Source organism: Melopsittacus undulatus, chromosome Z, assembly GCF_012275295.1.
Source record: "Melopsittacus undulatus isolate bMelUnd1 chromosome Z, bMelUnd1.mat.Z, whole genome shotgun sequence".
Taxonomy (NCBI): domain Eukaryota; kingdom Metazoa; phylum Chordata; class Aves; order Psittaciformes; family Psittaculidae; genus Melopsittacus; species Melopsittacus undulatus.
This window is the reverse complement of record NC_047557.1, coordinates 29,722,095-29,733,588: the sequence shown is the minus strand read 5'-3', so window position 1 is coordinate 29,733,588 and position 11,494 is coordinate 29,722,095. Positions and strand designations below refer to the sequence as shown.

The window sequence follows — 11,494 nt, the reverse complement described above, 5'->3', positions numbered from 1 at the left end:
AGAAATAAGCATTTTATCAATGTAAGCATGTGTTTGCAAAGAAGACCTGAACACGTTGTGGTTACACAATCAAATACAGCATTAGTGTGTCACCATACCTTCAGATTGCCTGTCAAGCAGAAGCATTTGAAGAAAGTGTTTGGAGAATTTCAGCTATTACAGTCAAGGTTACACACTGTTGAGCTCAGTGGAACTGTTCTGTGTTAGCAAGACCGGTCTGTTCGGCCTAGGTTAGGTTGCAAGCCTGTTGGAAAAACACTAATGGAATAGACAAGATCTAACAAGTCCATACAGAGCTAGCTTAGCATAGGGAACAGAGCTGCTGAAGGGTTTGCCTGCAAAGTAATGCTGTTCAATCCATTGTTAGTTTTTGTTGTGTTTTTTTCCCTTGAGGGCTAGATTTACTTAATCTAGTTCTTAATAATAATCCAGAAGGAGGCTGCAGAATGACCTATTTCAGAACTTGATATGCAATCTTAGCAAGGAATAGTTAGAGCCATGCAAGATCAGTAGCACTGTCACAAAATGGGGTAAGTAGACAACGTGAAGTTGCCCAAATGTGACCTCTGTTTTGAAGATAGAGCATGGATAGAACATGGATTCTCAGTCTTCATGGAAGTCTTTCAGTAGATGCTTATTTGTAGATGAAACCTATCATGGTAGGTTAACCTTTACTGGCTGCCAGGTGCTACCAAACTGCACTCTCAAGCTCTGCTCAGCATGCCAAGAGAACATAAGGTGAAAAAGCTTATGGATTCAGTCAGGGAGATTAGTCACCTGTTACTGTAAGTGCACTGGCCTTGGGGAAAATCTAATTTTATTGCCAATTAAAAATAAAGGAGGATAGCAACAAACAAACTAAAAACCCAGCCCAACCTCAGTTTTACTTTTCTGCCTCCTCTTCCACAATGGTGCAGAGATCAGGGATGGTCAGTTGGGGGTCAGGTCATGGTCAGTCCATGCCAATTTCTCTGCTTCTCCCTTCTCACGCTGTGCCAAAGCTCCAGCATGGGGTCTCTCCCAGGGGACATGGGAGCCTCTTGTGAACTGCTCCAGCATGGATCCTCCTTTGGATGGGGTAGTTCTTCAGGAGCGGACTGTTCCAGTGTTGGTCCACCACAGGCCGCAGCTGCTGCCCAAAGACCTGCTCCTGCATGGGCTCTCCCTGGGCTGCAGCTTCCTTCAGCTGCCCTGGTGTGGTGTCTGCCAACAGGCTGCAGTGTGGCTATCTGCTCCAAGATGCTTCACCCTGGAATGCAGGGGAGAGCCTGCTCACATGGTCTAAGCAACAGTAGCAAGGTACCAATACTAAAAATGATAGTGTGTCAGTTAACATGTGTGTTTACTTGTACAGATCCACAGGGAGCAGGTGATCTCCAGCGGAGGATTTTCTCCAGTGCCTGGAGCACTTCCTCCTGTTCCTCACCAATTGCTCGTAGCTGCTGCACAGCATTTTTTTTATACCCTTGGTAAGTGTATTGCAGAGCAACACCCAGTTGGCTGATGGGCTCAGCAGGTCCATCTCTGCTCTGTTGGAACTGGCCATGTCTGACACATGCTGTATGCACTGAGGCCACCCCTGTAGCCTCGACCCTAGTACTACACCCCTGCCTCTTTAAAAAAAAGGTGGATGCAAGTGCAAAGATGCACTAACAAGCGAATTTTTAACTTAGAAGCTTGCTACCTTGATGCTGTTAAACAGGCCATAGAGGTAGAGTGTGGCAAACTAAAATAAGCTTAATGAGGTAGTTTCTTTCAGAGCTTTGTTTCTCTGAGACAACATGCTTGAATTCTGGTAATTTGCTATCAATGGCTTGAAGTTAGAAATAAGTCTTTGCCACAGGAGCAACTTCAAGTAAAGTTGAATACATTTGTTTTTTAATTACAGGTATAACAGCAGTGAAATTGAAATACAAAATTAGCACATTAAGATTGCATAGAGAATTACTACTGAAGAAGTACAAACTTCCAAAACTTCGCAAAAAAAAGATAACTGCTAAACAACAGTAGCACAGAAGTAAGATACTAATATTAATGTTAGTGTATCAGTTAATGTATGGTTTTACTTATACAGGTCCAAAACCTGAACAGCAGAAAGCTGGTCAAGGTGGGCTTGGCTTACATGATTACCACAGAGCCACAGAAAAATATTAGCTTGAAGCACAGTTTTTATTTCTTTTAACATAGTTTTAGCAGGTTTTTTTATCATAAAAAAGTATTAAGTATCCCCTTAAAACAATAATGGATTTTTGATGTTTGTTCAAAACAGGTATGTATGTATGATAGACATTATCTGTAACCAGTAGCTACAATGCAGACTAAGCTTAATGCTGGGATTCTTGAACCAGATCTCTTCCCTATAATGTCAATATTAGTTCAACTCTTAAATGGAAAATCAAGTTGTGCTCAAAATCTCCAGCATTCCAAGTAATACTCACAGTTATTGCACTTGTACTGGTTGTACTGGCTTAGTTAAGCCGTTCTAAAGCAACATTTTAATATTTGTACATTTTAAAGCACTTGATCTTATCTACAAAAGAAATAAAACCACAATTTATTTTAAACTTAATTGTGAATATTCTTAATTTTCAAAGTTTAAATGGATGTGCATTTAGTAACTACACTAGAAAAGCAATAGATGCTGTAACTATTCTATGATGACTAGTTTGGTCCATGTCAATAATCAGGTGATGTTATAAAAAATAAACTAGTTTATTTTGTATAAAATGAGTAATGTTGCATTTCTGTTCAGATTGCACAGTACAAACAAGCTAATATCTAAATTAATACTGTTACAGGTAGTTATTACATAGGGACAGCAGCTAGAAAAAATAAGTACCTCAAAGCAACAGACTTCTGCAGCCAGCTTTCCACATTGTATGAAAGTTAAATACATCTTAGTTACAAGTATGCATACTATAAAATGTTTGAAAAATGTTTAAGTATGAGCTGTTAAACTAAGTTCCACAGCAAGAGTATATGATGATTATTTACATTAAAAACCTCATTTTTTTAAAAAAGAATTTACAATTAAATAAATAACCTTCACCAATCCCTTAAATCCAACCACAAGATCTGTAAGTGAGAGCAAAAACACGAGAGCCACCTTGTGTCAATGTTAGGTCAGTAAAGTATGCCTCATCCAGAAAGAAGTGCAACTGCTTTAACTTTATACTAGTCATCTAGAAACATGCACAGTACATACAGGTACCTTCAAATATAGTACAATCTTGAGTATTTGTACAAGAGTATTCACAAAAACATACAATATATTTTACAGTCCTTTAATACAAAATATCAGTATCAAACCAATCTGAACTGCATTGATCAGACATTTCTTAGGCAGGCAAGTTGCAAAGGATAAGAGTTTTTAAATTTAATCCCCTCTTTACCTTTTAAACTCAAGCAAGAGATAAGCAGTTTCTCCAGAACACGTGTTGGTGATGTAAAGGTACTGAAGAATATTAGCTGAACCTGTCTCCATGTGTATTTGCTGTCTTTCAGCTCTATTAAGTATCAAAACTTAAAGTTTCAGTGTGAAGATTGCATTTAAAAAAAATAAAAAATCTTGACTCCTTTTGACATTATCAGATGAAACTGCTGCTGCATTATCCCCAACTGAAGATTTCAAAGGTTTGAAATACAGGAAAAAAAAAGAAGAAACTTCAAATCTAAAACATGGAAGCATATCTAAGAGCTGATTTTGCTTCCTTTCACCCCTGATGCTTGGGAAGTTGTTCATCTTCCATTTAAGACACAATACAGTCATAACTGGCTTCCTGGAATGAATCCTCAACCTCTGTCTTAGACTTGTCCTCTTCATGCCTGCTTGCACTGATGTTGCCAGCATCACTCTGAGGATTAGTGCCGTGGCTAGACAAAATCCTGCTTTCCTCAGCTCTGGGGTTCACTTGTTCAGTAACCTTAGAAGGATTCACTGGCTGAAAAGCTTCTGGCTGAACTTGCTCTTCTACTATTTCACTCAGTTTCTGGATCTGTGGTTTGATGATATTTAGAAATGGCTTGTACCCAGGGCTAGGAAAATAATGGTACAGAACACCATGAGTAATTTAAAAAAAATAGTATTTCATTCATATGCCTGAAAAGCAGCTTTTCTTGGGAGATGTTAGTAAAAATTGGTATCTTCTACAGTCCTACCTGTGCAGAAACTTTCTTTTTAAAAAACTGTAGGAAAAAGGCTACCGTAACTGAGTAACAGAAGCTGGGGCAGTTGGTTGGTCTGGACTTGTTTTATTTTTTTTCCTTTCTTTTTTTTATTCCAGTTTGTTCACAACCGTAATAAGAGACTACCCTGATTTTTTTTTTTGCAAAAGTGCATTTAAATAATTGTTTCAGATAGGGCTGAAATCATTAGTTACTTTAAAAAAGCCCAATTCTAAGTTATTTACAACTGGAATTAAAATGAAGGTGGAAAATAATACTTACCAATCTGTAGAAGCCCATTTGTCAACAGCATATAGGCCAGTCTTGATATTCTGGCAGATTTCTCCATCAATATCAGATGACTGAATTATACTGAAAACCTGGTTGATTACTGATGATTCTCTGAGGATAAGGCCTATGATAATACACCAATCCAGACATCCTGCTTCCATGAAGATATGTAGCAAGTACCTAGATGGGAAAACAGTCTACTTATTACTTTTTCTACCCTGAATACAAAAATCCCAGTCTGATTCTGTAGACAGTGCTTCTTTCTCCTAATAATGCATACTAGTAGTTTTAAGTTTCAAAGTCAAAGATTACGTTTACTTACCGTAGCTGGACCTGTGACTTGTGTGGCCCTTTACTAGCCAGTTCCAGAGAGAGATGTTCAAGCTCTGACTGAGTTAAACTTAGACCAGAGAAGTTTTCATCTACCATGGTCCAATCACCATCCACCATAGAACTTGTTTCAGTCAGGTCCGTTGCTGAGCCAATGCTGCATTCGTCACCTATCAAAGACACTCGGAAACATAAGGGAAAAAGAAACTACTCACTTTAGTAAGACACAAAATTCTAGCTACTTCCTACAGAAACCAACAAATTACACAGTAGTACTTTGCTGTCTATCACAGTGCCAAGACGTTTCTTCAGGCATACTGCCCATTACACTCAGCATTTTCACAGTATATGGTAGAACTATAACTGCAGGAATGCAGCAGTTTTTCTGAGTCTAAGCAGTAATTCAGAAGAATAATATCAGTAAGGGATCCTAAAGATGTATTGGCAATCACTGTAAGAACACAGTGACAGCCCCTTACTGATCTTAAGGTCCTTTGCAACTCTAACTATTCTATGATTCTATCTTACAGTCCTAAAGTTATGCTTTCCACAGAGCACAAGAGCTCACGATGCCAGGTATAAGAAACCACGCAATGAAGGCAGCAGCCTGGCATGGCTGAGTCGATACCTGCTGGTTAAGCAAAAGGGCAAGAAGGAAATGCACCGTGGCCTGTGGAAGGGATGCCATCCAGAGGGATTTGGACAAGCCTGAGAAGTGGGCTCATGCAAATATCATGAGGTTTAACAAGACCAAGTGCAGGGTCCTACACATGGGCCAGGGCAGCCCCCAGAATGAATACAGGCTGGGGATGAAGGGATTGAGGGTACCCCTGATGAGAAGGACACAGGGGTCCTGGGGGGTGAAGAACTGTACATTACCCAGCAGTGTGTGCTTGCAGCCCAGAAGGCCAGTTGTACCCTGGGCTGCATCCAAAGGAGTGTGGCATGAGGGGAAGGGAGGTGATTCTGTCCCTCCACTCTGCTATGGTGAGACCCCTCCTGGAGTGCTGTGTCCAGCTCTGGGGTCCTCAGTAAAGGAAAGAGATGGACCTGTTGGAGAGGGTCCAGAGAAGGACACAGAAATGACCAGAGGGCTGGAGCACCTCTTTCCTATGGGGAAAGGCTGAGAGAGTTGGGGTTGTTCAGCCTGGAGATGGGAAAGGTTCGTCAGGGGAGACCTTAGAGCATCTTTTAGTACTTACAAGGGGCCTGTAAAAAAGATGGTGAGAGACTCTTTAGCAGGGCCTGCTGCAACAGGACAAGGGGTGATGGTTTTAAACTGAAAGAGGGGAAATTCAGGCTGGACATGAGGAAGAAATTGTTTACAGTGAGAGTGGTAAATCACTGGCACAGGTTACCCAGAAAGGTGGTGGATGCACCATCCCTGAAGACATTCAAGACCAGGCTGGATGGTTCTGGGCAACCTGAACTAGTTCAAGATGTCCTTGCTCATTGCTACTTAGCTACTTAAGTCTTTTCCCCAGTACAGTGGAAATCACATGATGTAGACACTGTTGAAAATATTGCTCTGAGGGCAAGCGGGAATAAAAAAAAACCCAAACAAAAAAATAAACAAGACAAAAAAAATACCAAGAGAGATGAGTGGTCAGACAAACATTTCCTGTCTCTATCTGTGGTCAGAAAAGATGCACAGAAAATAAAATTCACCTTTGTATTTTCACAAGCTGATCAGGCACTTGAGCTTTTAGAAAAATCATTTAAAACAAAAACATAGGAGAAAAGAAAACTATATGGGACTGTAATTTCTTTCAGCTTCCTCAATAAAGAGTGCATCTTATATCTTTCTAAAGAAATACAAAAGCATTACTCTGAAGTTCATGCATTAGAATAGTGCCAACCTGTGCAAGAGACAAAGCTAAAAAGCTTACAACACTCTTCCAGGACTGTAAAATTACTAAATTTCAAGTTGCCACCACACACATGAACTTCAGCAAGTACCAATTTTATATTTTACTTCAAGTACTTAAAGATGCATTATAGAATCATAGAATAGTTAGGATTGGAAAGGACCTCAAGATCATCTAGTTCCAACCCCCCTGCCATTGGCAGGGACACCTCACACTAAACCGTATCACCCAAGGCTTCATCCAACCTGGTCTTGAACACTGCCAGGGATGGAGCATTCACTACCTCCCTGGGCAACCCATTCCAGTACCTCACCACCCTAACAGTAAAGAACTTCTTCCTTAGATCCAGTCTAAACCTCTGCTGTTTAAGTTTCAACCCGTTACCCCTTGTCCTATCACTACAGTCCCTAATGAAGAGTCCCTCCCCAGCATCCCTGTAGGCCCCCTTCAGATACTGGAAGGCTGCTAGGAGGTCTCCACGCAGCCTTCTCTTCTCCAGGCTGAACAGCCCCAACTTTCTCAGCCTGTCTTCATACGGGAGATGCTCCAGTCCCCCGATCATCCTCGTGGCCCTCCTTTGGACTTGTTCTAACAGTACCATGTCCTTTTTATGTTGAGGACACCAGAACTGCACACAAAACTCCAAGTGAGGTCTCACGAGAGCAGAGTAGAGGGGCAGGATCACCTCCTTCGACCTGCTGGTCATGCTCCTTTTGATGCAGCCCAGGATACGGTTGTATGTTTTTGTTGTTAAAAAAAAAAAATATCAGTTCACTTTTTAACAAGTCCTTTATCCCCTCTCCTTCCCTTTGTCTCCCTCCACTCCCCACCCCCCCCCAATGATGGTTATCAGCAGTTGAGAAGAAACAATACAGTGGTTGCATGCAAATGACAAAATAAAAATATGCATTTCCAGGTGCATTTCTGCAATAAGCAGACAGCAGAAAGATCGACTAACCTTTACTTAGCAAAGGAGAAAGGAATGCATCTTGCATGTGTGGTCCATGGGATGAAACAGTGTCAATCTCTCTCTGAGATGAGCTTATAGCGCCGAGCCAGCTGCGACTCCGAGGTGTGTTTGAAACTCCTGTGTCCGTTTCCATGTTTACAAAGGTGTCTACAGACTGAGATTTTAGCAGCTGTTCCCCCACAGCTAAAAAAAGAACCCACCAAAGAAAAGTCATGTAATCATCAAAAAGGAAATTTGGGAAGTTCTCTCCAGGTGTTTCAGGAAGCTAAAACTTGTATTTAAGTCAATATTCAGTTAGTTTGATGAGGGGTGACGAAAAGCAAATGAACACAGCAAGTAAGTATTTCAAGAATTTCTGATGAGATTTTCTACTCAGCAGTGGCATAAAAAAAATACCAGCTGATAAACTGTTAGCATCAATAGAACTAAAAAAGGTGCTGCTACTTTCACAAAAAGGAAGGTTTGGCACCTAATATCAAGCCCTAAGAAGATAAGTTAGTGAACTGAAAGATTAATAATACAAAGGAGGTTTACAGCAAGTCCTCAAAATTCTCATCCGTTAACATAAAGCAAATTTCAAATGTGAGAAACATAACTTTTTTTTAAAGAAGCTAATCAAGAAGTCATCTAGATACTATATAAGAATGTTGATACAAAAAGGGGCAATATCCATGGTCAACTCAACATCTGCACATCTGAGAAAAGCAAGAAACCAAAACAGTAATTAGACTACACAAGAGATGCTGTCTGTGCTAAACAGAATCCTTTCAAAAAACACATCCTGTGTGAGGAAACTGCAGGTGGCAAGCCTCAGCCTGTTCTTTGCTTGGCTGAGGAACAGAGGAAGGACAGATTCAGACTGATGGGTGTAGGACTGCAGGAGGGAAACCTAGTCCAAATCAACTCAAGATTACAGCACCTGTCTTGTACTTTCCGTTCTTGAAAGGTGAAGTAATGGATGAAGCTGGTATGACTGGCAATGGCCAGCAGAAATCCTTGTGGAGCTTTTTCAAAGCCAACACAAAATCCTCCACACGGGCAGCTCTGGTTCGCTCCTTGCACAACCAGCCAATCAGCTCAAAGCCTAATTGTGCAGCAAAGCAACCAAGGTCTTTCAGCTTGATTTCTTCTAGCAGACGACGAGCATGCCGCCAGAGCATCATGTCAATATACATATTCTCAGCACAGTCGCTGTCTTTACTGCACCTGTAGACAGACAAGAGAGCAGTAACATTAAGACTGATTAAACAGCACTGTGGCTGTTGGCCACAACCAAAGAACATCAAACGACCAGAGTAACAGTGGAAATTTTCTATATACCAACAAAAGCAGTTTCCGCCGTTCCTTGCTGTGTGTGTTCTCTAACGAATCCCACTGCTTCAACATGTAAGTGAAATAAGGGAAGGAAGTTACAATAGCAGCAGTGTCCCTAGAGTACTGAACTACTAGCAGTGCAGAAAAAGAGTAAAGGAGTGAAATAAGGTAGAGGTCATTGCCAAGTAACTTCTGAGAAATTAATTCAGAGAACAAATCAAATATTTGCCTAGAACTCTTCCTATCAAAACATTTAAGTCAGTTTTTCTATGGAAAATTACTAAATAAAAGCATTTGAATTTGTACTAAGGCTGTTCTGAAGGTCTTACACTGGGGAAAAAAAGCCAGACCCAAGACAATAATGAATCCCAGCTCAGTCCTGCTTCTGAACATAAATAACAATCAACATGAATTTTGCGTACAGCAGTTTAAAAGGGATTCACCCCAAGGTATAAAAGGCTCTATTTATGGCTTGGCAACACACTGCTAGATCAAGATATGCACACTATTGCACTGCAGAATATACTATGATGGTGCAGTACTGTGAGCTCTTCAAGATGTAACAGCAAAACAGATCCTTCAAATATAAAGCATGCAGTCTTACTAGCTACATAAATTAACTATAGGTTCATCCAGTGAATTTCAAGGCTTTTGGATAACAATATCCACGTAAGTGTGCATGTGTATATACACATACGAACACACACGCACATAATTACATGTGTGAGAATGTATTCTCCCAAGAAGTCAAGAGAGAGACACAGATATTATAAGAGCTGGGAAAAGACAAATGCAGAAGGATGAGGAGGAAGGCTATGACAAACCTATCATATAATGTACTTCTACAACTCAAATTAGTGAGAGAGTACAGTATCTAACAAAGTGGGGTAGAAGAGGACATTACCATCAATTTACCTTTTTCCAGATGGGCCAGAAGGCATACTCAGTGTTTTTGTCAAATTAAATTTGCTATGGAGATTCTCTGCAGACTGGGACAAACTAATGCTGCGATGTCGGAAGAATTCAAAGCCACTACTTGAACTAGGTTCCTAAAATCAAGAAAAACCAAATATGCAGTCAAAGGAGCAAGCACGCTACACAAGATTAATCAAACAAGGCTTGATACCTAGTATTTACTATTCTCATCACAAACCTGAGTAGTTGGTGTTGCTGGTGGTGTCTCTGTTTCCCCAGAGCCAATGGCTTTAAGAAATCTGATCATATGACGACAAAGGTCCCACTTTCCCTGCTCTAAGGCAGTATTAAATAGGAGAGTAGCATGTTGTCGGCTAACTGCTGGAACTTCCATATTCTGCAAGTAACAAAACATAATTCAGTCATTTGATTTTTGCCATCATGCAACAGAAGTCCTATTAAGTCAGGCCACATCATGTCACTTTCAAGTATACCAGAGATTAGAAGCAGCAAATTTCATGCTATTATTTTCCTTTTTATAACAGTAAACTAACCACTTACATTGCATTATACCCTCCTCCCACTTTCATAACTGGACAATCTCAACAAAAAAATTGTTAAATTAAAAATTTAACATGCATGACTTTGTTACAACAAGTTTTTTAATACTTTAACATTGGTAAATACCACCCTTTTGCAATGTATGAGGTATCATTACCTGTAGAATAATAAGATAAGAGGCAGCTGTGTCCAAGTCCTGGGCCATTAAGCACTCTTCAAATAAGTCCTTCGGATTCCCAACAGCAGCAAAAAGGTAATTCCACAGGGCATATTCTGTTTTCCTAGCACAATGAACAACTGTCTGCAGGAAGAGGGGGAACTCTGTAATGAACTTCGCCACAGTGGGAAGCAGAGGGTCGGGAATGGGTTCCCGCGAGGTAGCTTCTTCTTCCAGCACTTCATGAAGCATCAGTTCTAGTACGTGAGGAAAGTACGGTAATGTGGCACAGGAGTGGGCCAAAAGCAAGGCTTGCTCACCGAGGTTCCTAACCAAGAGCTGGCGTAAGATGTGATGGAGGTAGATCTGAGAGGTCCTCTCAACAATGGAGAAAGGAAAGAGAACCTCTAAGTGTTCTCTAGCACTGGTTTGAGTGTATAAACAGTCATAGAGCACAGTGTCATTAACAGCACCAAGAACCAAGGCATCTTCAAACAAAACAGCCAGTGGGTATATGTTGATATGGAAAGGCAGCATGATCCGTCTTGACAGAAAGGAATGAGGCTTTCGATGATCTCTGGGAAACAGGGGGAGCCAGACTTTCATACCTGCCCCACCACAGCTGAGCCACAGAGCCTCCAGTAAGTGGCGTTTCTGTTTGTTGATCCTGGAAGTAGTCCACACATTTTCAACAGACTGGGCTAGGACAACTGGAGCACAAAAAGGCAGCTTTGAGGGGGAGAGGAGAAAAAAAATCAAAGAACTGCCAGAATTCGTTATTCCTTCCCCCCCCACACACACACCCTTTTTTTTTTTTCCCCAAAACATCTTCCTAAGAACTAATTTTTTTTTTCAGGTAAGAACTGCTCTCTTCCAACAAGTTATTCTTTGTTATACCTAACTGCACCCTAGTACCTGGGAAAA

At 40.7% G+C, this 11,494-nt stretch overlaps 1 protein-coding gene across 4 annotated transcripts in view; it reads right to left on the bottom strand.

Annotated features, from left to right (window-relative positions):
- Nucleotides 1–1,856: 1,856 nt before the first annotated feature.
- RIC1 (RIC1 homolog, RAB6A GEF complex partner 1) overlaps nucleotides 1,857–11,494 on the bottom strand; it is a 48,384-nt gene continuing 38,746 nt past the window's right edge. For 3 of the 4 annotated variants that reach the window (XM_005154999.3, XM_031054137.2, XM_031054136.2), the window contains exons 19-26: nucleotides 10,571–11,299; nucleotides 10,091–10,249; nucleotides 9,853–9,986; nucleotides 8,543–8,829; nucleotides 7,612–7,806; nucleotides 4,778–4,955; nucleotides 4,447–4,635; nucleotides 1,857–4,035 (exon numbers count right to left, since the gene is read on the bottom strand). In XM_005154999.3, the coding sequence (XP_005155056.1) occupies nucleotides 3,750–4,035; nucleotides 4,447–4,635; nucleotides 4,778–4,955; nucleotides 7,612–7,806; nucleotides 8,543–8,829; nucleotides 9,853–9,986; nucleotides 10,091–10,249; nucleotides 10,571–11,299 (2,157 nt within the window). In that variant the 3' untranslated portion in view covers nucleotides 1,857–3,749. Of the gene's footprint in view, nucleotides 4,036–4,446; nucleotides 4,636–4,777; nucleotides 4,993–7,611; nucleotides 7,807–8,542; nucleotides 8,830–9,852; nucleotides 9,987–10,090; nucleotides 10,250–10,570; nucleotides 11,300–11,494 lie in introns of those variants that run through there. The other variant, XM_031054138.2, reaches the window with a different exon arrangement.